This window comes from Abrus precatorius, unplaced genomic scaffold, assembly GCF_003935025.1.
Source record: "Abrus precatorius isolate BTA unplaced genomic scaffold, Abrus_2018 Scaffold9, whole genome shotgun sequence".
NCBI classification, from domain to species: domain Eukaryota; kingdom Viridiplantae; phylum Streptophyta; class Magnoliopsida; order Fabales; family Fabaceae; genus Abrus; species Abrus precatorius.
In genome coordinates this window covers 2,211,347-2,238,989 of record NW_020874439.1, presented here as the reverse complement: position 1 = coordinate 2,238,989, position 27,643 = coordinate 2,211,347, and the positions used below count along the sequence as shown (strand labels likewise).

Genomic DNA, 27,643 nt, shown 5'->3' with positions numbered 1-27,643 from the left:
TTGTTACTTTAAGTTGGCTGTATATATCCTGTAACATTATTATGATGGAAATGGAATTACACTATAGTATGCCTTTAAATTTTCCTATAAATAATATGATCCACCACACCCTATGTATGTACATTTATTAATGCACGATTAGAACTCCATCAACAATGACCTACTTGTTCACTTATCATGATCATGACTTTCTTGGAAGGCTGACTCGAGTCACCTTTGAGCAAGTTTTGATTGTGGAAGCCACTGCAGACTCCAGAGATCTCTATCTTGGATCAAATGATGATCTCGATTCCAAAAATCTTGCTGAGGTAGCGGGATGGCATAGGGACAACTAGTATCATCTTTAGTCTCTTAGTTGATAGACTGTTCATTAAGACTTATTATAATTTGTAAATGATATAGACGAGTCCTATGTATTTTAATATATATCTTGCTAATGTCAACCTTTTGTAAACTCATTAAAACAATATATATTAATGTTATTTCACGGTTCTTTTTAAATTTTTCTATTCCCATTACTTGTCAGTTAAATTTTTATAAGTTGAGTAAAGTAGTATGAAATGTTTCAAAATTTCCACAAGTTGTATTTGGCTTGTAAATGAGTTTAATTAAATTTTTCCTTCTTAACTTCAAAATTATCTTCTTATTATATTAGACAAATTAAGGATGTTACATCCTTGTTCTGTCATCGCTAGCAGATATCAGTGAGAATGCAAATAAAGAAATGTTAATACTTCACTCACTTTGTTGCCTTCGTCCACGACATTGAGACACTACAATAACTTAAACATTTTACTCTCCAAACTGCACACAACCACAACTTCATACACTTGCTTTTATAGAGAAAAACCAAGACCATTTCCTTCACGAGATATCAACATGTAAACGTTTGAGAAACAAAGAAGGTGAAAGAAAGTTAAGAAAAGAAAATGTCTTCATGAGATATCAACATGTAAATGTCCAAGAAATGAAGTAGGTGAAAGAAAATTAAGGAAAGTAAATGTCTTCATGAGATATCAATATGTCAACATTCAAAAAACAAATAAAGTGAAAGAAGGTCAATAAAACAAACGCCTTCACAAAATATCAACATGTAAACAATAATGCACATAAAAGGTCAAAGAAAGTTAAGTAAAACAAGTACATTCCTTGAATAAATAAGGAAAGTAGTAAGATATCATTCAAGGATATGACATTTAACACAACAAAAATACTTAACTTTTAAAAAAGAAATTTTATTCATCGTACTTTGTCTACAAAAATTTCAAGATGATCTTTTCAATAAAAATTTTTTAATAAAAATATACTGCAAAGCAGCACCACAAGTTTTAAAATATGTGTTAAAAATTTAGTTTCCAAACATATTTTTGTCTAATGACAAACATTATTATCAAACTTCAATTTTGATATAATACATTTAAAAGAAAATAAGAACTTTTTCCCAAACTATCTTTCAAGAGAATTTATGCAACAAGAAAATTGTCCAGAATGATTAGCACAAGTTATGGACCTCCAAAACCAACTGAACCAAAACAACCACAAACACCTATCAAACTAGAGAAAAGGCCAATGAGCAATGAAAACTCTACAAGCCCTTCAACGACCAATCCCAATTACTCTCAAAGAAATAACAAATACTTCCAATAAATTTGCAATATTAACCCCTTCAAATCTTACAAAACCACTAGAGACGTCATATATTGAAAAACTAGATTGTATCACTATTTTACCAATAAAACCAAAATGGTTCTCTCTACTAATATCAGAAATTGCTAAAAAAATATTTCCTCCAAACTGTCATTTTGTACCAACTTCTTTACAACAAAAAAGAGAGTTTTGTGAACTCATATTAGTGGATACACAATCAATAGAACTTACTCACCAAAATGATCACACAAGAAATAATATTCTCAAAATTCAAAATTAACAATATTCTGACAATATGAGATTGGGGCAACGTCTCTATCATTACAAGAGTTTTATAATTGATTATCAACCAAAACAATACAATTATTTTGATTATATTAGTGGATGGAAAAACATTCCCTATTTTAGACCAGCTACCCATTCATGGTTTCTCTGGTTTAGAAAAGGGATTTCTCTTAAATTTCCTAAATGGTTTGACTATTGGCTCTATGACTTTGGACCAATAATTTGCATATTACTTGTAAAAGCAAAAATAGCTTTACACTATTTTACCACTAAGACAAATTTCACTCAAGAATACCAATTTATATTAGTTCTTGCAAGCCAAGAAATTTCTTGGATTGTGATGTGGGCATATGATTTCGCAAAACTAGCATAACAATCTTCAATTCAGCTATTAGTAAGAGTGATAAAAGTTAAATGGTGGAGTAAACCATCCGTTATTTTTTCCTCTATTAACTGCAAATCATCTTGCTAATTTGTTCTCTTTTTTCTGCTTAAAAGTGTTGCAAATGTGGACTGTTTGGTTAATATAACGTACAAATTCAACAAGTTTCACTTTTGATTTGTGATAAAAATGAAGAAAGTTTGAGCATAACAATAAATTAATTTTGGTTTGAAATAGAAAACTCACGAAGAAAGAAATTTTAAATTCTAGATTCGCGGTATAATTTAAATGACATTCACTTTGTGAGAGCGGTTAAACCGCTCTTTTAAGTGCAACATATTAGATAGCGCGAAATTTTAGAGCAGTTCTAAACGCTTTCTAAATTAAAATAAAATCGCTCTAACATCTCTATTTTGGCCTAGTGCATGGATCTGTTAAACAGTAAAAAGCAATGTTGGCAATAACTTTAATTAAAGCATGGCAGACAGACAACAATCGGGAAATAGTAAAAATAGACTAAAGATATAAGAAGGAATCTCCTTACAAGATGAAAGGTTCTATATAATGTTGGTTTCGAAACAGGAAGGGACATCAATGGAAAATAGCCAATCTAAACCATACACATTTTCTCTCAAGCTTTGAAACTATTTTTTGATCTTTGTATTAGTTTTCTTTTTAATATTTTGTATCAATCTTCAACAACTTTGTAAGAGCTTTTGATCATCAATACAAGATTTGATATCAGTTTCTGTAAGTTTCAGTACTCTTTTATTATCTTCTTAATATTTTTTATTAGCTTTATACTTTTATTATGCTATTTGCATTAAAATCAATTGTTAAAATCTGAATGTTGTGCGATACATCCCTAGTTGGTACCAGAGCCTAACGGATTCTGATTTTAAGAAAGGAGAGAAAAGGTAAATTAGTTTACAAGTTGAACTTAGTAGAAAGACTACTTTTAGATCTAAAACTCAAGAATAATAGTGAGAGCTAGTTAGACGTTTAGGTCGTAGGGGTCCTCATTTGATTCCTTCTTTTCACACTATAATTTAACACTTCTTTTCATATTAGAGTGATGAAGTGAGTCTTTATTTTTATCCTTTTCACTCATATTGTCTAAGGTCCTCCTTGCACTAAATTTGTCATTCGCTCCTTTTTATTTCATTCCTTAACTTTTTCTCACCTAACAACTTATTTTTTTTAACTAAAACCATTACTCCAAAAGAATAAAAGTTAGATGACTATTCAGTCCAGCCTTCACCACCCCAAATTTTTATGTTAAAAAGTTAGGATCCTAATTTCTTTTTCCTTTATTTACAGTGTACATACACACATAACATGCAATAGCTCCACTACTTCATTCATCAAGTCCAAACTCAACATGCAAGAGGAATTTCACAAATCTACCACCATCACCACGATTCAAGTGTTGCACACATAACATGCAATAGTTCCAACACTTCATTCATCAAATCCAAACACAACATGCAAGAAGAATTTCACACAATCTATCACCATCACCACACTTTGAGTGTTGCACACACCACACACATAACATGCAGCAGTTTCAACACTTCATTCATCAAGTCCAAACACAACATGCAAGAGGAATTTCACACAATCTATCACTATCACCATGGTTTAAGTACTGCACATGCCACACACATAACATGCAAGCATCCAAAATGAAAGAGATGTCCTCCAAATGTGCAAGCAAGGTAAAATTTAGTAAGGTCTAAAGGAATGGACTCCCCTTTACTTGTGATGAGGAGTTCTTTTAGAAGAAAAAAAGAAAGGAAATGGCAAAAGAAGTGATCCTGCCTCACAACAACGTATCAAGGTACCTTAAAATGAAAGGGAAGGGAAATAGATGAGAGAAAAATGATGGATGTGTGGTATGGTGCAATAAGGTGAGGCTCACCTTAGGAGTATTCTCTAAAATTCTTCCAATAGAAAAAGGGCTGCAAAGTGTGATTGAGGTAAGGAGAGGTAGTGACATAGTTGGAGAAGAGAGAAATGAAAGATTGGAATATGGTTTAGGTGTTGGATAGGGGAGAGAACCAAAAAGGACTTTTTGAGAGAACTCCCTTTTGTTTTCTAATTGGCATGAAAGTGACCAAGTAACTTGGAAATGGATTGATTTTGGTGAGTGCTATCCCAAGAACAAAATTAGGTGTATGAGAAAGTGAGTGCATGAAATGTGAGTGGAGGAGAAGGGAGGTGACAAGACTTGCAAGCTCTCCCTTCCTCGAAGGCTACTAAGGTGGTAGGACAAGACAATAGAAACTTCCTTCATTTAATGCAAGTGTAGAATTTCCCAAGCCACTTTGGAGCCAACCATGTAGCACATAGAATAGAAAGAAGGAAATGTTTTTTTTTTTTTGAATGATTGATCTGAACTTTCATTTGTGCAAGTGGGATAATATGGGGTGACTAAATCCAGTTTTGTCCATTAATATACTTGGCCTTGTAATCAAATGGTCATGCGATTTATTAAATAGTCATGCTATTTATTACATTTTAGGTAATTTTAAGATTAGAATTAAAGATACAGGGAGAAGAAACAAAAGGAAAAATGATATAAGGTAATTTTGGGATGAAAAAAGAGTTTTGAGTGTTTTGGAAAAGAAAATATAAGATCTTCCATATGGGTAAAATTTTTATTTTTAATAATTTTATTAGATATATACATACAATTTGAGGACAAAAATGTCATGTTAAAAATTGGTTTGCGAAACTTTTCACCTTTTCTAAGCACTAATTTAAATCAATGAACAAAATCAATCACTAACACAAAAAAGATAAGAGTAAGGCAAATCAAGAAATAAAAATCCAAACTTTTCTAAATAAATAAGAGAATATTGAATCCTACTTTCTTTACAAAAAAACCTCAAATAAGTTTGAAGTGTACTCACCTCCTCCATCGATCCTAACAACCTTGATAAACTTGCCACTTTACTTTTCAGTCATAGTTTTGAACTTTTGTAAAACTTCAAGTACTTTGCTCTTGATCTTGATTTAGTGAATCCACATCATCCAAGTATTATGGACCCTACAAGGTGGCTCAAAAATACAAAAAGATTGTTGATTGAGGTTTATTTATGTAGATTCAAGAAAAAACATTGAAATTTGAAAATTAAATATAAACATTTACTAGAGGACAAATAGAGACATCAAAATAAGATATTATGATTAAGTTCATTTTCTTGATAATATACTTATATTTAGTACTTTATATATTATAATATTTAATTTCATATAGAAATATATAAACAAGTCAACTAGAAAATATGAATCAAACCATTCAAAACTTTAGAAAAAGAGAAGAGTTAAGACTTTAATTGAATCATAAAAAGGAGTTACGGATGAATTTATAAAGATAAATAAAAATGAATTAGAAAATAAAGACGAATACTCTCTGAATAAACAAGATAATAATAAATTACAATATTTATGTATTAATTAAAAGGTATATATATTATCATAGTTACATATAAATAATATCTATCATAGTGATTGCTATAATAACTAATATAATAGAAATACTAATAAAATTATTTTTATTGAGAATGATATGATAAATATTAATTATAATATAGAGATATATTGGTTTATTATAATAATAATAATAATTATTATTATTATAAAAATATATGTATATCAAGAGAGAGAAAATTAGGATATTATTATTTAGTTTATCTTATTGTCTAATATCAAAAAATTTTTTTTATATAAATCAATTTATTAAATTAAAAAATAATAATAAATTTATTTTTCACATTTTATTAATATTTTGTAACATTTTATTTATATCAAGAAATTATTAATGTTTAATTAGTTTTAGGGCAAATGAAAAATTACTAGTATATACATTGAAAGTCTTTATAATATAAATACATCTTTTGTATCAAAATTATTTATTTTGATAAATTAAGGCATTATGTAATTATTATTATAAGAGAATATAATAACATTATAATAATAACAGTAAATATAAATTTATATGATATTAAATGAATTATTTGATCATAAAATCTTAAATGGTATTGTTTTTAAATATCTCTAATTAAATATTCATATTTGAACATTATAATATGCTTGTATTAACTTAAATGGGAACGAGTATGCATGTCAAAAAATGAAGCAGTCTAGGGGTGAGAAATATGAAATGGTTCAATTGGAGCTTGTTAGGTAAATATGTTTGGAGAGGTTTGAACTCTCCAAATTTGTTGTGCTTTGACGTGTTATGGGCGAATATGAATCATGTGCTGATATGTTAATTTCTTTGGAGGTAACTTAAAGTGCTTCAAATTGGTGGAGGGACGTGGTGTAGGTCTGTAAGCAAGCTAATGGGTGGATAGATTCTAATTTCACATGAGTACTTTGTAATAGTTATTCTTTTAATTTTTGGAAAGATAAATGGGCACGAAATATTACATTAGCAAATTTATATTTAAGGCTGTTTTTAGTAACAACTAATAAAAAGACGCGGGTGAAGGATAACAAACGATTTAAGATGGGTCAATGAGTGTGAAAAATTCATTGGAGAAGGCAATTGTTTTCATGGGAGGAGGATTTGCAACAATAGTTATAGAAAACTATAGAGGGTAAGAGGCTGAGAGAAAATGTGAATGACATGTTGCTGTGAAAGTGTGATGGTGACAAAAAATATAGTGTGCAATCCGGTTTATCACTATATTCATCATTTCTTTATTACAGGTAGTGGTTTAGAGCTAGGTCTAGTGCAAACTTTACACAATATTTGGAAGGTCAGTGCGTCGAGAAAGGTATTGGTATTCGTTTGGTGTCTATTGCTTAATGCAGTCTTGGTGCGGAATAACTTAACCAAACGTGGATTGACGATTCTTTCAGAAGCTTGTGGGTTGTGTGATACTAAAAATAAGGACATTGCATTTTTTTTGCATTGCAGTATCTCCATAAAACTGTGGTACATGGTGTTTGAATAATTTGATATCAGTTTATGCTTAACTGAAAATTTGCATGAAACGTTACTAAGTATGTGTGGAATCCAATGTAAAAAAAAGAAATTGAGGGGAATTGTAATGGTATGATTTGCGATAGTATGAATAATTTGGCTTTAGTGGAATAATATTCTCTTTTCAATAAAAGTATGTTAAATATTAGTGAAATGTTTGATTCTATTAAGTATCGTTCTTAGAAGTGGCTTGCAACAGTACTTTTAACATGTGTTGTCAATTTTTTTAAAGTTGTAATGGGTTAAATTATCACTTGTACTCTAAATTTACCTTTAATAAAATGATATTAACAAAAAAAATAAAAATTACATTAACGAGTAAATAGATTAATGATTAAGTTTCATATATTATGATTACAATATATTACATAAATACACATTATCTTTTTTTTAATTAAAAATTTGTAAACATATATAAGAAAAAGATTTAGAATTATTTTTAAATAATTTACAACTTATTTTATTTAAATTTGTGTAATTTTAAGAAAATAAACTCATACGTAAAGTCTAATTATTTTTACTTGTAATTTTATTTAAAATCTGTGATTTGAAATTTTTAAAATTAAAAGTTAAGTATAATTTTTTTAATGATTAGATATGCATTGTTTATTTATTTATTAAATATTTTTTTTCAAATATAAAATGTTATAACAATTGTGTATTTTAATTCTTATTATATGTTAAAACCATATAATTATATTTAAATAATAAAAAAATATGTTTTTATAAAAACGAAAAGAAAATAAAAAGAAAAGAAAAAACCACTTTGAAGAAGAAAAAAATATTTAAACTTAAATTTAATTTACTTCCTTGTTTTTTTCAAAAAATAATGCTTATTCAGCTAAAACACAAATGTAACGTTATCGCATAAAATTATTAATTAAAATTAATATGATTATGAATAACTATCTTAGTTATATTGTATAATTATTTGAAGCTAGTCAAAGCTGCTCATGCGGCCAGTAAGGCAAACCCCGGCCGAAACCTAAAGAAATGGAGTCTTTTTGAAAAGCAAATAACATTCCTCAGTCCTCACTTCAATTTGTGTCCTTCGGGCAAAGCAGAGAAAGCGCGCAATAATGTCGGGTTTCTCTTTCGGATCTGCTTCATCCCAGTCTTCATCTTCCCCATCTCCATTTTCCTCCTCGAATCCTTCATCTTCCCCATTCTCATTTGGCTCATCATCTTCCCCTGCTTTCTCCTTTGGATCTTCCTCCCTCTTCTCCACCACCACCGCAAACCCTACCTCCACCGCTTCTTCTTCTCCTTTCACTTTCTCCTTTGCTTCTTCTTCCTCCTCATCCACCACCGCTTCTCCAATCTTCGGTGCCGCCAGTTCGGCTTCCCCCTTGTTATCCTCATCCTCTCCTGCAGCGACGCCGTTTGGGGCAACATCCTCTTCTGCAACGACGCCGTTCGGGGCTCCGTCCTCTGCGACGAAGCCGTTTGGTGGAACTTCCTCCGCTTCGACGACGCCGTTTGGAGGAGCGTCCTCAGCTGCGTCGACACTTTTTGCTGGAGCGTCCTCAGCTTCAACTACGCCGTTTGGTGTAACGGCCTCAACTTCGACGACGCCGTTTGCTGGGGCCACCTTAGCTTCCGCGACGCCGTTTGGAGGAGCCTCGTCAGCTTCAACGACGCCGTTTGCAGGAGCATCCTTAGCTTCAACGACGCCGTTTGGAGGAGCACCCTCAGCCTCAACGACGCCGTTTGGAGGAGCACCCTCAGCCTCAACGACGCCGTTTGGTGGAGCATCCTCAGCTTCAACGACGCTGTTTGGAGGAGCGTCTTCTGCTTCGACCACGTTTGGAGTAGCGTCACCTGCTTCGACCACGTTTGGAGTAGCGTCACCTGCTTCGACCATAGCTTCAACGACGCCGTTCGGAGGAACGTCCTCTGCATCGACGCTGTTCGGAGGAACGTCTTCTTCATCGACCTCGCTTGGAACAACTTCTGCAACGACGCCGTTTGGAGGTAGTACTTCCTCTACTGCGTTCGGTGGGTCATCGTATGCCGCAGCGACCGCGTTTGGGGCATCTTCTGCCGCTTCGGTGTTTGGAGGATCATCCTCAGCTGCTGCAACGACGCCGTTTGGAGCGTTCACTGCTTCTTCAGCTTCCTCTTCAGCAGCAGCTAGCTCTCCTTTGTTTTCAAGTGCGTTCGCTACTGGTGCTTCGTCTTCTAGCTCAACGACGTCGTTTTCAGCCTTTGGAAAGCCATCTGCTCCAGCCTCCACGACGACATCTTCTAGCTCTTCGGAATTCTCCTTTGGAACCCCCACTTCCTCTGCTTCTCAACCCTCTCTTGGGTTCCCGAATGCAGCTTCGGCTTCGGCTTCTTCCGCATCTGCTGCGACCAGCACACCGGCTTCCACGCCAGCAGGTTCTTTTTCTTTCACTACGTCTTCAGCACCACTGTTCTCGACGGTGACGACCACCACTGCATCTACCGTGGGTACTGCCAGCACGGCCTTGTCGTCTTCTGTGCCTGCCTTTGGTGCCACGGGTGCATCTGCTGCTCTTGCAAGTTTTCCCTCGTCGGCTTCCGCGATTCCTGTGGCTACCACTGGTGCTGCATCATCTGCTAGTGGAGGATCATCTTTTACTGGGTTCGGCATAGGAAGCACGGTCACATCTGCTGCTTCTTTTGGGACCGGGTTTTCCTTTGCAACTAAGGCATCAACGCCAGCAGTTTCGAGTGTTACTGCTCCTGCATTTGGTGAGCTACGCGATTTCAATCTTTTTAGGAATATCTATATAAATTTATAAAAAATGTCTACTGCTGTGTTTGAGATGTTTGGCCTATTTTTATCATTGAAATGGATATTCTGCGATGATTTACTTCTTTATTGATTTTTGCTTTCAATCAATTTGTTGCTTAGATGAACTTTTTATAGAATGTGATAGAATGTAGATGATTGTCTTTTCTACATTTAATGAAAAAAAAACTGTGTAGGGGGAAGAGTTTGCTCTTGAAGTAAGTTGAGTATTTTTCAGTTATCTTCTCTTTTTTTTATGTTGATTTTTCTGTGGTAGAATTTATGTTGATTCTTGCAGTAATTTCCTCTGTGGTTCTTTAACTGCCTTTTGTTATGAACTCTGAGGGGGAGGAGGGCTCTACATGATTGTGCACTGATGGCAGTAAGTAGTAACATTATTCTTGTCATTGTGAGTACATAATTGGTCAATCTAAATCTCGGTATAAAGACCATTACAGGGCCACTTTATATCCCTCAATCCCAAATATATTAGGAGATGCTTATTACCAAAGTCCACATGTTTATAATCTTCTCTTTTCTTTTTCTAATTGAGGTTTGATGATGGTATATCCTGTTGCCTTGTATCCAACCCAGAAAACTCTAGTTGTGAGGGGTGTTGTTCCTTTGGTCTAATTTTAACTTGTTTCCCAATATGGTTAAGCTTTTTTATTTCACTACTTATGGGCTTAAGGGCCAGTTTGTTCAGCACTACCTTGGTGACTCGAGTATATTGTGAGTTGAGGGTAAAGGTTAAGTTCAATTTTCCTCTGTCTAACACTATAAACTACTTTTTGAATGAAAACAGGAACTATGTGATTTAGATTGGTTGGTTGAAGAGTGGTATTATGGTAGGATATATTACTATATTTAGTTTGTAGGTAGCATTATAGTCAATGAGTTGTTGTGAACGGTATGTGGAAGAAGCTGATCCACGTTTTACTTTGAATCAAGCAAATTTGGAATAATCATTTTTTACCTCAATTATTGGTACTAGTATATCAGAATATTTGCTGAGCTAGAGGATGAGAGAGCTACCTTGATTCACTGCTTCGGTAGTGTTTATCCAAGATTTTACTTCTTTGTACAAACACAAAGAAACGCTGTTTGTATAAGTTAAAGCTGTGAAGCACAGGTTTCCAATAATGAATTCTTTATCAATGTTTTGTCACACCCCAAAACGTGGAATTAAAATATCATTGGGCTTTAGGTAGGGATACAGCACATGCTTCAATTAAATTGCATGTAATTCAGCTGTTTTGTCTTAAAAATTCATTTTGAAGGGAAAGAGAAGGCATTGATGAAATTCCATAACCATTTCTAAGAATTACTCAACTATAGAATTTAAACTTTCTAAGTTGAAGTGAATAACTTTTAATATCTATGACATGCCAAATACAGTTGATCTAGACTTCTTAAGTTGTTGAGAAATTCAAAAGTAAAGTAGTACAACTTGCAGTTTCTCCTGATGCCTTTCTTTTTATGAAGTTGGGAGTCATCTTTGTATTTTTTTTAATCCTTTTTCTATTTCACTTTTCAAAATTACTTGTTCTCATTCTTGTAATTTTGTTTTTTTCCCTCTAACAAATTCTTTCTGTTTTATAAAATATGCAAAATCCTTTTCAAACTTGATGGTTGATTGTTCATTGGAGAACTGATTTTGCAGGGGTGAGCACTTCTTCAGCTGCCACTGCTCCAGCAATTTCCAGTTTGAGTACTAGTGCAACTCAGACATCATCTGCTGTTGTTGTAGCTTCCACCAGTGGGTATGCGTACATTTTATAGGGTCATAGTTGAAGTATTTCCCTCTCTTTTCCTTTCAGTAAATGTAGTTAAGGTATTTCTTTACTCTGTATCTGTGTTACCTTCTACTTTCTGTCTCACTCTTGATTTTCTGTTTTTATGTATCTGCAATAGGTTATATTGGTATTGAGTTGTTGCTATTTTCGTTCAGAAAATTATATGCATTTTACTTTTATTTTAAAAAATAAGGAACGGTTATTCTCATTCAGAATGTTCCTCTATTTGTTTTTACTTACACAGTTTTCAGTAGTAGGAGTATTACATTCATGTGTACTTTGGTGCCTTCAGGATCCAAGTTGCACATGACAACTGATTGTTAGTATTCTACTTGTAAAAGTGACCACACTTGTTTTTCTTTGCATTGAATCTACCTGCTTTATTTTCTGTTAAATCACATTGTTTTCCACAATATATTTCCTTTCCCTATGCTTTACGTTGTGTGTGCATAAGGAGTCATTAATAAATTATAGGAAGGTTCTTTTGATACTTTCTTTTCTGCTTGTCTTATAGAACTACTTCAACTGTCAGCACTTCTGTTGCTGCTGCACCAAAATTGCCATCTGAAATCACAGGGAAGACTGTGGAGGAGGTACTTGATGTGTTCCCTGTTCTTTAATCCACTCCCTACATCATATTTTATTTATTCTTTGAAGGTAATTAAGACTATCAACAGTAGTGCATTTGCCTTAGAAAATTGAGTTTATTTGCCTGGTTAAGACCAAGGTAGTAAAATAAAGATCCTACCTTGAATTAGAAAAGTTAGGAAAACATGTAAATTGTGTAATCATTACACAGATCATAAGATCTCACTTAACTTGTAAAATTATATTTAAATACTTATTTATGTAAAAAATAAGATAAATAAGACAAAAAAGTCTTAAATTTAGACAAGACAACTAATAGCCTTGAACATTTAAGTCACTACATAATTTTAAACATTAAAGACAATCGATAAGTTCTCAAGTCAATAACACATAAAACTCCAAGGAGAATAATGCAAAAAACCAACTACAAGTCAAACATCTTTATTCTTTACTCCGGCAAAATCATTCATGTTTTGGTCATTATATAATCTTCTACTTGATCTTCTTCTCCATGGAGTCCAACTTCATCAAGGTCATCATCAAAAGTGGAAATCTCCAAATCATCTGAATAGCCTATAGGATCACCACCATCATTGCATCATCTCCAACTTGGACCAAGTCTTCATTTGGATTCAACTCCAAGTCCAATAATAAGTCTTGCACATCTACACCATAAGCAGTAGATGAACTTTTATTATCCATACTTCATTCATCATCAGATGAAAGATCATCAAGATTAAGCTTCATTGTTTTCCTAGATGTCTTTTTCTTGACCAATTTTGAGTTATCCATCACATAAACAACATAATTCATAGTTTGTTTCTTCAAACAATTCTGTATCTTTGTGTGGACCTGAAAAATATATAAATGCAATTAATTAATTGCCAGTGCCAGTAACAAGTTAAAAAATGAAATATAGTTCTTAGTTTTAAATCCTTCCAATGCAGAGGCACTTTAATTATGGTCACATTTAGAGGAACTACATGTTAAGCCCAATATATGAATAGAAAATATGTTCATCTCCATAAGATTCCCACCATTGTGTTCGACTTTTGATACTATTTTAAAGTGCATTTAGGTCTGTCTTGATGCCAAAAACTACTTCTTTCCCTTAAAATCTTCAAGTTTTAATATAATTCACATGTAACTCATGTCATTTCTTCTTCATCACTTTCCCCTATCCTTTTTATATAGTCATATAATTCATGTTTAACTCATAGTAGTCAATCTTGGATAGCGTTGTGGGGCAGCCAACCACAAAAATGCTATAGTGGGGATAGCAGTAGCAGGATGACCACTATTCTGAAGTTTTAATGCACACATATACATGCTAAAAAATATAAAAATAATACACAAATTTGGAACAAAAAAAAAAGGGAAACTCTAATCAGAGAAGGAGATAAACAACAAACAGTGAACGGTGCAAGACCAGCCGTGGCTTCTACTTTAAGCTTTGAAATTTGAAATAGAACAAAGTAGGAGCATCAAAACAGAGAAGGAAAATAGAAAAAAATGTTCAGTCCTTGGAAAATGTGTAGATTTGTTGGAAATTTTGCCGTAGATGTAGAAGATGATTAGAAAATGTTTGGACGACATTGGAAGCTTTGCTGAATTTGAAGAAGACAACCTAATATGAAGACGACGATTGAAAACAATCTGGGTCATGTTGGAGGCTTCACCGGAGATGTAGAAGACAAACTGAGAATGTTTTTGTTGCATTAGAAGCCTTGTTGGAGATGAAGGCCACTAAAAGTAGTGGAATTGTGGAGAACAAAGATGAAAGATGAAATGAGAAGTTTAGGGCTCGCGAAAGAGGGAGGGAGAAGATATCAGAAAATAAGAGAGAGAAATCCCTAGATTGCCGTCCTTAAAAGTCACCAAATGTTAAAAAATAGAGGGTAAGTTCAGAATTTCAGCAAGAATAGAATAGTGGCCGCAATAGCCACCATTTCTACCATTTTTGGTCGCGATTCGCGGTGCGACAGCCACTCCTTTGAATTGCGACGCTATGGGGTCTCCAACTCTCCACAGCAGTGTTGTGCTGCTCCACCGTAATAGTGGCCACTATTGACTATTATAGTTTAACTTCAAATCAGCCTTAAAACCATAACTATAGTGTAAAATAGGGTTGAGGTAATAGGTTGCAATATGCAATGGTCAATGGAGTTGGTTGTCCTATCCATAGTTATCAATAGCAGCTATTGCAGCAGAGCGGCGCAGTCCTGCTATGGTGACCTTGTAGTGTCGCAGTTTTGACCCTGTGAATAGTGGCTGAAAATCACTGCTGTAGCAGCCGCTATGCTGTCCTCCCTGAAAATTCTGAATCTACCCTCTGTTTTTTAACATTAGAGGCTTTTAAGGGGGGGGGGGGATCTTGGGATTTTGCCCCCCTTTATTTTCTGAATCTTCTCCCTCTCTCTCGCAAACGCTAGCCCCTCAACTCTCTCCTCAGCTCTCCTCTCATTTCTCCTTTCATTTCATCTCTGTTCTCTTTGTTTCCATCGTTGGAGTGTGACCTTCATCTCCGGCGAGGCTTCTAACAAGAAAGGGGCATTTTTTCATCTCTTTTTGGCGAACGACAAACTTGTTGGTGACTTAACAATTTTTTTTCTCTGTTTTGATTTTAAGTTGGATCTTAAATTTATATTTTTTAGCATATATATGTGTGTAACTTAATTTGTATGGGTATATTTATAATGCCTAAAATAGTGGTCATCTCGCCATTTGCTATTTTGTTGCTATCTGAGATTAACTACTATGGTCCTATCTTTCATCAATGTTAGTTTGTTATTAAAAATATTTTCTGGGGATATATGTCCAATGGATCACAATTACCAAAAAAAAGTATTTTCTTTTGGTTCGATCTGTAATTTTATATGAAACAATAGACAGTATCAATTTAGTAAAACTTTTTCCCAAGATAGGTTCCAGGAAAGAAATGGTCTGGAACTTGAGTTATTAATTATATTCTTTCTAGATCCACTAAGACAGAAAAATTCAATTTGCTTATAAATGGGAGAGGTTGAGAGAGAAGAGATTTGACATTTGTGAGAGGAAAGTAGAGCCTTTTGGCATTGGGATGTGCAGGCCCTCAAAGTTCTACAGTGTGTTCTATTCTGTGAATTGTATTTAAGATACCATTTTTCTATCAAAGTTTTTCAGCTTGAGTATGGCTCAGATATGCCCGTTTGTATCTAAGATAACGAATATGAATCATTGGTCCAAGATTATAGAAGCAAAGAGGAAGATCATTGGGTGCCTGAAAACAAAACAAAAATGAAGGTTAATAGAGAAACAAAACCAGAAATTGAAGGACCAGGAGAAGAAATGAATACAAAAAAGCTACAAGAATTAGGAGAAACCCAACAACAGCAACCAAACAACATTCTAGACAAAATAGTAGAAAATAGAAACAAAAATGAAGTTCTTGAGATCAAGAACAATAGTTGTAGAGATGACAGAGAAATGGCTCTTTTTTTGGGTTGCATAGAGGAGGCCAAAATTGAGTGAGACCCTATGTTTTACCCTATAAGGATTTGAATGTGTGCCAAGGTTATCAATGGTGGATGACAGTAACCAAAAAAACTGTCATAAAATTATGGCAGTTGCCATGGTGGGTTACGGCGAATATAATAAAACAAAAAAAAAATATTATAGGTCATAGAAAATGATAGAAAAGAATTAACTCAAAACATTAGTATATCCCACAATTCAAAGCTAGGGATGGCAATGGGTAAAGTATTTGATGGGTACGGGCAAAATTTAACCACAATAGGTAGGGTATTTACCCGTTATACGGGTACGGGTATGGGTAAAAATCTGCAAATTTTAATGGGGATGAGTGCGGGTATGAGTATCTAAGTACCCATCCCGCCCCACACACAGGAGTTGGAACAGCCTCGAACAAAGAACAAAGAAGAGAGAAACCAGAGATGAAGAAGTGAGAGATGAAGCAGTGAGGCAAGATTATTAGGGTTGGGCTTGTGGGTTTTTGCTTTGGGCTGGGTTAGATCCACAGCCCAACCCCTTTTGTCTGCAAAAAAAACCCATTTTTCTTCAAAAACTGCCATTTTTCTGCCTTTATCACCGTTACTGCCATGTGCATAATGATCGCCATGGCACCGCCACTGGAAAATGCCATGCCTAAAACAGAGAGCATGGAAACTGCCATTGCCATCTGCCATGGCTGCCATTTGAAAACGTTGATGTGTGCTAGATCCAAGATTTGAGGTGAGAGTGGGCTATAAGTTTGAGTGGTTTATTTGTTTATAATGCCTTAGGGAATTTAGACTTGTAACCCTCTTACTTATATATCCATTGATTTGTTGTTAGTCCATCAATGTGGGACTTTATTATATTAATAGGCACTGAGCGAGAGTCAAGGACTAAACCAATAGCAACAATGGAGGTTTTGGGTTTGGGTAGTACAATAAACCCACCACATAAGCAAAATAAGGTCAAGGATATTGATAATCACAGCTGTAACTGCAATTCACAAGGAGCCATGGGATCTCAATATAATAATGGATGTTCTGTTTGATGGCCAAAAATACCACAGAAAACAAAGAATTGGAAGAGATTGAATGCAGCCACTTGTTTGTGTTTGATCTAGGAGTGGTTGAGGCTATTTTGGGGCTGCAATAGTGGAGTTAGCTTAATCATAATATTTTAAACAAATGGAATCCTAATAGAACTTTCTTTTTGTAGCTGCTATAGCTATTCACTTGAGGACAAGGTGAATGTTTAGGGGAAAGTATAGTTAGGTATGCTCCATTAGTATTTAGTTACAATGTAAGTTACCCATTAGTAATTATATTTCTCAGTTAGCCTGAATTAGTTAATTAGGTATGCTGCCTAAAATAAGTAGACAGGATGCGGGGGAAATATCTTGTGAATTGTGAGAGTTAGGGCCTTTGGCTTGGGGGGAGCAGTCCCTTGAAGAACTACAGTGTTATATCCTTGTTAGGGTTCAGAGATAAAATCAAGGTAAGGGTTGAAGAAAAAAATGGTTTTGTTAATCACTAGAAATAATTAGGATTACAAAAGAATTCTCCATAGCTTACAGCTTCTAAAGAGAGAATGAAATTCACCTCAAAACAAACAACGGAATCAATAATTCCTCAATAAAGAAACTAACTCTATTTATATCTATCTTAACATTACTAATAAACTAAGTACATTAGCTAAGCCTTATCCTTATCTTCTGCATCATCAATACCAAGGTAGTTAAATTGGGATTCAAATTGTGAATTGGATGACCTATTTTTTGAATTGTGAATCGAATCGTATTTTGAATCATAAGATTCAAGATCAATAATTTAAAACATAAATATAATAGCATTGTAACATAAAAAAATATCTATATATTGATATTTTGAAGTAAATAATATATCACTAACAATATGACATACACTTGTAAGCAAATTAAGATTCAAATCATAACACTTAATCACATTATCAAAAAAAGTGACTGCTCAAAATCAACATATAGTCTTTCAAAAAGATAAACAAAAAATGACAGCAAGTCACTATAGCAAAAATTCGAAAGATAATGAATGATCATTCATCATCTTCAAGATCTATGTCACTTAGTTCATCTTCTTCATCTTCCAAAATCAAAAGTTCCTCCTCTTTCACCCCCTCTCTAATAATGCCTTTAATTTTATCATCATCTTCTATCATAGATTTTTCCTTCTTATTAGCTTTGACATTTAAGTTTCTTGGACCTATGAAACTAAAATAATGGAACAAGCATGACAATGTATCAGAGTAATTAAATTTTTAGTATTTTTTGTTCAAGTTCTAATTCTAAATCAGCATAAATACCTCTTTTTCTTTTCTTCCTTGAAGCTCCCTCTTCAAAAGGAAAGCACTCATGTATATCCATCCATGAAGCATCAATTGATAAGCATGGATTCTCTTTTTCAATAATCCATTCATCATCTAATTCAATGTCGGATAAGCATATGGGATCATAAGTCTCTCCCCTCTCTTCTCTACACTCTTGTCTCATCTCTAATTGTATGTTATATTTAACAAATACAAGTGCATTTAGTCTTTGTTGTTCCAAGCGATTTCTTCTTTTAGTATGCACTTGATCAAATATACTCCAATTCGTTTCACATCCTGTTGCACTTCATGTAAGACTCAAAATTCTCATGGCTACCTTTTGCAACTCTTTATCATCTCTACCATAACTCTCTCACCAAAGAGTTATCAAAATTCAAAACAAAATATGTATAAATAATTAGCGAAGTATGTCATGTTACTTATTGGTTTATAATTATTTGTAAAGTTGGCAAAGTATGAAGATTGAAGAGTTACCTCTTGTCTCTAGTGTCTATTGCCATATGTATAAACTTCTCAAGTTGTTGATCAATTAAAATTTTTGTCTTTCTATCTGGAATCATTCTTTCAATGGTTTCATATAAACCATACAAAACCTCACTATTTGGATTAAAGCTTTTGTCATAATGGAACCTAACCAAACAATAAAAAAGAGTCAGGATGAATACGCAATTAAATGAAATTTATGATATTAAGAATGTCTACTTACCTAGGATTGAGATAATATGCAGCTGCATGGAGATGTCTATGTATGTGTAAATTCCACCTAGAATCAATGATCTTCCACACTTTCTTATACCTTGACTCTTTTTTTTGGAAATTTTCAGCAATTTGCTCTTTGGCTCTATCCATTGCTTCATAAATATATGACATGACTGGTTTTGAATCACCATCTACAAGTCTAAATACTTTCACAAGTGGAATTACACACTTTAAACAATATTTGATGAATTTTCAAAATTTATCATCACTCAACACTATGCTCATCACTTGGTTAGCCTCAACTCTATTAGCATAAGAACTAGAAGCAAACTCTTTTGAAGCAAACATAGATTGAGCATTCTTTTGTTGCATAATGCAATTTAATGTGAGATAAGCAGTTGCAAACCTTGTTACGGCTGGTATTGCTAACTCTCTTCCCTTAGAACGCTTTTTGTACAAATTAAGGATCCATTTATGCCTATATATGTAAGTTGTGATTTTCGTTGCATTTGTAATGGTAGCATAGAAAATTGGAAGCTCTCCAATATCCTCTAGAACTAAATCAAGGCAATGAGCTGCACAAGGTGATCAAAATAATTTAGTTTTCTTCTCTTCTAACATGTTTCTTGCTGCCACAAGATTAGAAGTACCATTTGTTACAACTTGCACTATATTTTTTCCCCAATTTCATTTATCATGCTGTCCAATAATTCAAACATTTGCTTGGCATCCTTAATTACATTACTAGTATCAATAGATTTTAGAAGACAGTCCCACTAGGACTGTTAACAAGAAAATTAGTAAGTGACCTTCCTTTCTCATCTGTCCAACCATCACACATCAAAGTGTAGCCCCATTTTTCTCATTCACTTTTGTATTTCTCTAAATTTTGACAACATCTCTATCTTTGAACATTGTATTCATTGTTGTTTGCTTCAAATTTTTAGATGTCCCTCCATTTTCTTTGTTGACAAAAGAATCCATACTTTTCTTTTGATGACCACTTACATCCTAGGTCTTAGCTTCTTAAAAAAACTCCAAGCTGTTTTCACTTTTTTTCTTTTCTTTCTCTTCCAAAGTTTGATGAATATCTCCTTTACCTTATCTGGAACACTTGTACAGGCACTTATATTTGCCTTTGTTCTAGCTAGATGATGTTTCACCCTTGCAATTCCACCCCAACAAGAATGAGAACAATATTTTTATTTCACTAATAGCCTGTGCAGAGGGACACTTTCCATGTGATATCACTTTCATTTGTTTTTTTGGTAGGATCCATTTGTCTCCCCAAACAGCAAACAACAAGTAGAAAAGAGAGGAGAAGCCAAATAAAAAAAAAGGAACCGTGGTAGAGGGAGAGGGGACTACCAGAAATATTGAATAGGAAGTGGGAAGTTGTGAGAAGAATCACAATAATGACAACAATGTAATAGGGAATAACATGAATATTGAAATGTGTACGTGGAGAAAAGAGAAAAGGAAAGAGCGGGAATGAAAGGCAAATGAGAAAATAGGGATTTCTTTTAATATTACGTAGTGGATCTGTCAACAGAAACCATCTAAGGTAAAAATCGGCCTTTCTGTAAAAAAAAAAAGAGAGGTTTTTTAGGGTTTTACTGTATCGGGTCGAGCTGACCCAACCTGCTTTTTGTGCGACCCGGTTCGTACCTGAATCATGCGCTGCCCACTGAATCGCATCTCAGCACTGATTTGTTTGATTTGTGCGATTTGCAAAACGATTTTGGATCCAAAACGATACTGCGCTTGATTTGTATCGTTGCTGCTAAAATCCTTATCGTATCGCATATTGTGCGATACTTACTACACTAATCAATACTAACAAACTAACTAAAATTAGCTAAGCCTTATCCTTCTGCAGCTGACTCTTTTCTACCCTTCCTCCTAAAATAAACCTTCCACACTTTAGGTCTCTTCTTGACATCAATGATATGTTCCTCTGCACAGTTCTAACACTTGTAATTGGGATTCATCCTAAATACTTCTTAACAAGATAGCTAGTTTCTATCATATACTTATTTTAAGCATATTTAATTTCTCATTTTTTTTCCTATTGAAAAATTTATATGTTCAAATCCATAGCTTAAATGTGTTTTGATTATCAAATTTTGTGTTCAAAGTTACTTATGATCAAAATCTTATATTGTGAAAACTTTAGGGGGCAAAAAGACACGTTTTCTCTAAAAATGAAGCTAATCAAATATAGATTGTCAATAGTGGACAACAGCACTGCTATAGCAGTGTTGTGTTGCATATTTTCTTATGTAATTGTGTTGCATTTTAGTGCTTTCTCTTCTGTCTTTTCCCCTCTATTACTATGCGACTCGTCAGCCCATTTCTCTTCGGTGACTTTCCGACCACATCCTAGTATTTTCTGGTCAGTACTTGCTGTGTTCTGATTAACCCATGCTCTCGGCTCACTTATTCTGCATTTTAGGTCAAGTGCCCTGTTTTCCCTTTTGTTTTACTGTCCTGCTGGTTGCTGTTCTTCTTTCCTTTTCCTCTTCTTTTTTTATTCTCTTTTTCTCTGTGTTTTGTTGGTTCCAGACTCTATTCTTTTTTATTGTCTGAGTGCTCTGCTTGTTCTAATTTTTTTGTTCTCTCAAGTCCGAGAGTTCTTTTGTCATCTGTCTCCCAAGACCTAGACTAATTTATTTTGTCTAAGAGCTCTTGCTATTTACTGGAATGTTTTGTTTAAGACTTATTATCAATTATGAATATGTCATGAATTTTGAATATATATATTTTTTTTAACTTTTTAAGCATTTTTATGTACATAGTATACATTATGTGATCTGTATAAAAAATTTCAGAATAGTGGCTGTCCTGCTATGTGCTATACTGCTATAGCATTTTTAGGGTCAACTACTACACGCTATTATATGAGATTGATATCTATGAATCAAACTTGCTTCAAAGAACTCACCCCTAACAAATATTATATCCAATATTTATCACTTCTATAATAGCATGAAGGATAAGACATTAGGTATTGGTAACAATGACATCATTTATATTTTACAGTGTTTGGAATTTATCGTTCCTCTGTTTATATCTGCCCCATTCCTAATCTTATAAGCTTATGTAGATTATCAAGGAGTGGAATGCTGAGTTGCAAGAGCGAACTGGAAAATTTAGAAAACAAGCAAATGCAATTGCTGAGTGGGATCGCAGGATTTTGCACAATCGTGATGTTCTATTGAGGCTTGAGGTTTTTCTACATATACTAATAAATTTTTTAATTATTTCCTACATACAAACAGCCTAAATTTTGGCAATTATAACTGTATAGTTTATTTATAAAGTTATAAATTTAGATCGAAGTGGCAAAAGTAGTTGAGACACAGTCAAATTTGGAGCGGCAATTGGAGTTGATAGAGACTCATCAACAGGAGGTATTTTGAGAACCAGTTATTTCTAAATAGTTTATTCTGAGCTTCTTCTATTTTAGGAGATAATTTCTTTTTGTTGTTATGGTATGGTGTTAATAAAAATATTGTGCTTGTATTTATTTATAGTGTTCTTTGTTTTGTTATCTAACTTCTATCCTTGCTTTCTTCTAATGGTAACATACTATCCCATTGGGGTTAGAAAGTTATTTATGTGCCAACTAAACATCATGCTTGTCTTCCTTAGCTTGTTTTATGTTAAAACAATCTTTTTGAGAGCATTTGAAAAAATTGTTTTTCCTTTAATTCTTGCTAAATCGAACATGTAGGACATGCTCCTTTACATTGGAATGTGCCCAGTAGAACATTCCTTAAAAAATCAAATGGTCACTATTGGTATATTAAGCACCCCAACATAATCAAATTATAAATTCAGGTATACTCAGATTCAACAAGCAAGCAGAGGTTATTAAATTCAATTTCACCATTGCTCACAAATTAAATAAAACCTGGGAAGTTAGCTAGTGAAACATATTAATTTAGAATATAGAAATCAAAATAAATCTTAAGGGAAATGTCCAAAATTGAAATTGATATATTCAGAAATTCAGGAAGATAATTCTATTCAAGGTTTTCAAAATTGTAGATCCTACCTTGGATCAGAAAAAGAAGATAGAAACATAAAATGTGAGATTGTAACACTAAGATGGAAGATCCTATCCCTTGTGTAAACTTATATGCAAGAATAAAGCATAATAACAATAAATCGCATGTTTGGGAACACAATTCAATTCAGTGTTTATTCAATAAGTTCTTATTACATGAGGGGTGTACAATAAACTTGACAAAAATTTATTGGAATAGGCTGAAACGAGTATATTTTGATAGGCTATACTGAAATAAGTTGAGAATATCTTATGGGAGCTATAAACTATTTTTCATAAGCTCCCCATAAGATCTTTCAAATGCCCTTAAAAATCACTGTTAAGATGTTTTACATTGGTTAGGAATTATGTCAGAATACTCCTTATAAGAGTTAAGACAGTCCTTCTCCTATGAGCTAGCTTTTGGGAGTGAGTTAGGTCTAAGTTTTTTAACAATCACAGTCACAACTAACCTTTAAATATATACATTCTTGACTTAATTCAGTGTTTGATCCCTACAAAAGTTACCCAATTTGGATATAATCCTTATAAAATTTTTTGTCAAGATATAGTTCTTACTTTTTTAGAAACTATTGTTTTTAGTTTTTCCGGCTAATGTGATCCAACCAAAAACTAACACTTGTTAGTATCTGAATGGATCACATCAGTTAGAAGTATTAAAAACAATAGTTTGTGAGAAAACAAAGACTATATCATAACAAAAACTTTTATAGGGACTCAATCCAAATTATGCAACGTTTGTAGGGACCAAACACTTAATTAAGCCTACATTCTTCCATAGCACTTCTGCACTGACAGAACCAGTAGCACTAGCAGCTACACTTGAAGTCTAGAACCACTAAGAGTACTGGAAGCAGCAGGGACACTAGATGGCATTTTCCTGACACCCAACAATCAAAAGTACCACCCAAAACTAAAATTTAGATGATCTGAATTACCATTTTGACCACTATGGTTCTATTTTAATATCTAATTTATTAATGAAGCTAATGTTTATATAGTCATTTCATCTAACTTTCTTTTCTTTAGGGCTGTCAAAAGTTGGGTTTTTCAGTACCTGATAGAAAATTTATGTTCCTTAAATAAGTAAAGGTTATCATCAAAATATTCACAATGATTGACATAGTTCAGTGCACATAAAAACATTTTTGAAATGTGTTTCATGTGATAGAAGCATTTTATTGTTGCCCCTGTAATAGGTTGATAAGGCTTTACAAAGCATGGAGGAAGAAGCTGAACGCATTTACAAGGATGAGCGTGGGCTACTTCTTGATGATGAGGCTGCATCTACAAGAGATGCAATGTGAGTTTTGAATCATCAAATATTATTGACTATTATCTGGGTCCACTGGAGGCTGACTGATTTACATATTAAGTCCGTGTAATATGAATTTCCTGAAATGGATGGTTTAATCCGATGTAATCTATATTCTATGTTTTTAACCTAGTCTTTGTCATAGAGTCTAATTTTCAGTTCAATCTGGTTTGTGTGTAATAGGAAGTGATTTTGACTTAATATGACTGTTTGAATTATTTTCTTAGTTTTCATGTCTCGCTCTTGTATGCCTAATTTCATAAAACCAGGAAAAGTTATTACTGTAAAACAACCAAGTATGCATGATAATGGCTCAATATTTTTGGCTACTCCTACAAAGTCTCCTAAAATCCGTGTGTAATATGATTTTCAGATAAATGAAAATATCAACTGCATGATCATGTGCTTTGTAGTTATTTAAGTTTTATAAGTTTGACATGCAGAATCAACATGATAAAACTAAATTTAAGCTAATAGTCAGATTTATCAAAATCACATCCAATAATTTGTTGTAACTTAGCAGCTTTTTGCTGTCGTACTGACAATTGAGTCAAGTTGCATTAATTAATCTCATTAGATTTCGACTATTTCTGTACTACTGATTACTGAATACAAATTGGTCTTTCATGGTGTTGACTGAAATATATATTACATGGAGGATTACTATTCATGATACTTATGTAGGGGTTATTTAAATCTGTTAGGTAACCTCCATTAGTAGTTAGTTATAGTATGTTAATATTACTGAATAGTTAGGTAAAATAGTTTGAATAGGGGATGTTGCCTATAAATAAGAGGGGAGGTTATGAGAGGGATCTATTCTCATTTAGAAAGGATTAGAAGAGTGAGGAGAGAACAGGGTCTCTCAAATACCTTGGGGTTATACTAGAAAATAATACACAATTTTGTCTCTTTTTGTTATCTATTTTCTCTATTTCTTTCTCTGTCCTGAGGTCGGAGATTAAATAATATGATAATTCATGGAACTAGGTCTTGGTGAGAGTCCTTGGTGGAATTCTATAATTCAATCCCCATTGTCCAATTGCAGTTGTCGAAACCTACTAACACTAAATACCAAAAACAAAAACACTAGTGGTTTTGTGAAAATTTATTTTTATAATTTCAAGGTTTAGTCACCTACAATTAAAATTAAACTCAGAATATTTAAGTAGTTAGTAGATTAGTTTCAACATATCTTGCATGCCAAACGCCCAAACCTTTCATTTGTTTGCCAACTGGGATTGGCTCACTTGGTTAACTTTACTCATTACAATTGTTTGACTTGTGATTAAATATAGGAATTCTTGTTGGTATATCATATGTAATTTCATGGCAAATCTTCACCAAGGTTGGTGGTTTCTGCTGACCTTGGAATTGAGATTTGAGAGTTTTCAGCTTTGCATGCTAATGAAATCAGAGATTTAGGGTTACGTTTTTCAACTCCCTTTTCCACTTTAACTTCGTTGCTGACCCTTCCCATCAGTTTGATTTATTTATTTTTCTAATATTTTCATTTGCAGGTATGAGCAATCTGAATTGATAGAAAGGGAACTAGAGCAGATGACAGAACAGATAAAATCAATTATCCAATCTCTTAATTCAAACCAGGTACAGGTCGTTAGTTGCTCATTTATTCAAATGAAAGAACAAGAAATTTTGCTTATACAATGATGTTTCATTCAGGGTGGAGAATTTGATACACTTGATGGAATGACTCCATTAGATGCAGTAGTTCGAATTCTAAATAATCAACTAACCTCTCTTATGTGGATTGATGAAAAGGTTTGTATTTTTTTCATTGTGCTATTTGTTTTATATAATGGAATTTTTAGCTATTTTGTGGTATAGTTACATAGAATGGACCACACATAGGGTTAAGATTAACTAGCATGATCAAGGTCTAGTGTTTTTTTTTTTTAAAAATTTGTATAGATTCATTTTTCACTATTTTAATGTCTGATTATTGTGCAATTAGCCGTGTAAAGATGCTTCTGCCGTATGTGAACTTATTCTTATTCCCCCTTGCAAGTTATTAGAAATATGGGGACACGTGACATCCAATGAAAGCCTGCATAGTGCATACTTCATACAGTCCGTTTTGTTTTTTGCTGCAACTGCTCTGACTTTGATCTATCCACTTCAGGCTGAAGAATTTTCTTCCCGTATTCAGAAGCTAGCTAACCAAGGTTCTACTTCAGATCGTGAACTGACGGGTCCAGGAATCTGGATGTCCTGATATTTCAAATTTGTACAGTTTATATCAACCTTTCCAAAATTAGATGAAATACCGGCAAGATTTATATTTGTATGGAGAGGCTATTTTTGTATTTACTTCCCGATATCACTTCTATAATTTCCTTATGAAGAAAAGCTGTCATTATCAAATATTTAGCGGTAAAGCACGAAGGACTAACTTTTTTTGTAGCAACTTTCAACTATGAAAATGTTTGAGATTCCTTTGAGTTAATGCCTACGAATTTAGAGATATTAGAAACAGGATGGCAATGTGCTGGGTGAAATACTAAAATCTCCATACCTACGTTAAAGAGAAAAGCCTGTATCTGGGCTGATATTTGTGAGCAGTAATTTTAGGTTGTTTTCATATTTGACGGGTATTTAATGTATCAGAATTTTAGATTCATTCTTCCTGCTTTAATGACGTATGCTATATTTTATTTTATTTTGATAAATTGGTACAGCCAGAATGTTGCATTTATGATTAAATTAATCATGACATTATTTAAATAAAAAATATGGAAGTATAGCATAATTTAATAAAAGAAATTTAAAATCTGTAAATTCCTAGTTGATGCATTTTGGGCCTGTACTCAAACTTTCGAGGATATTATTATTTAGCCTCAAGTGTAGACTTTGTCAATGAGTAAAATATCTATGTAGTCCAGTTAAAATTCTGAGACCTAGTTGAATCTAGAGGCAATTATCATCACTAGTTGGCACGTGAACTGCTGGTGAACTGAAGGAAACTAGACTAATGTAATACTTCGTTCAACTCCAGAACTAAGACATTATTTGCCAGTAGTTTAGTAAATTATTTACAAATAACTAAATTTTGATTTAGGCAGCTAATCTAGCCTTCAAAAAGGGTGATATCGAAATTCTTAAATATGCGTGTTGCAGATTATTGACATATTGCTTTTATTCCGTGTCATTTTTGAAATGAAGGTATTGTTGACATATTGCAGATATCAAATTAATAAACATTGTGAAAATCAAATAGAAGTAAAAGGTGATATC

At 33.4% G+C, this 27,643-nt stretch overlaps 1 protein-coding gene across 3 annotated transcripts; it reads left to right on the top strand.

The window, feature by feature from the left end:
- The first annotated feature begins 8,265 nt into the window (after positions 1-8,265).
- Positions 8,266-27,071, top strand: LOC113849187 (nuclear pore complex protein NUP62). 3 transcript variants are annotated; one of them, XM_027478894.1, is made up of 10 exons: positions 8,358-9,815; positions 9,930-10,028; positions 11,732-11,831; positions 12,379-12,457; positions 22,108-22,230; positions 22,337-22,414; positions 24,273-24,376; positions 25,909-25,996; positions 26,072-26,170; positions 26,532-27,022. In XM_027478894.1, the coding sequence occupies exons 1-10, from the start codon at positions 8,390-8,392 to the stop codon at positions 26,622-26,624; spliced, it is 2,289 nt and encodes a 762-aa protein (XP_027334695.1). In that variant the 5' UTR covers positions 8,358-8,389; the 3' UTR covers positions 26,625-27,022. The 3 variants fall into 3 exon arrangements, with proteins under 3 accessions (XP_027334693.1, XP_027334695.1, XP_027334692.1); XM_027478892.1 differs by having other exon boundaries at positions 8,266-10,028; positions 26,532-27,071; XM_027478891.1 differs by having other exon boundaries at positions 8,358-10,028; positions 26,364-27,024.
- Positions 27,072-27,643: the final 572 nt, after the last annotated feature.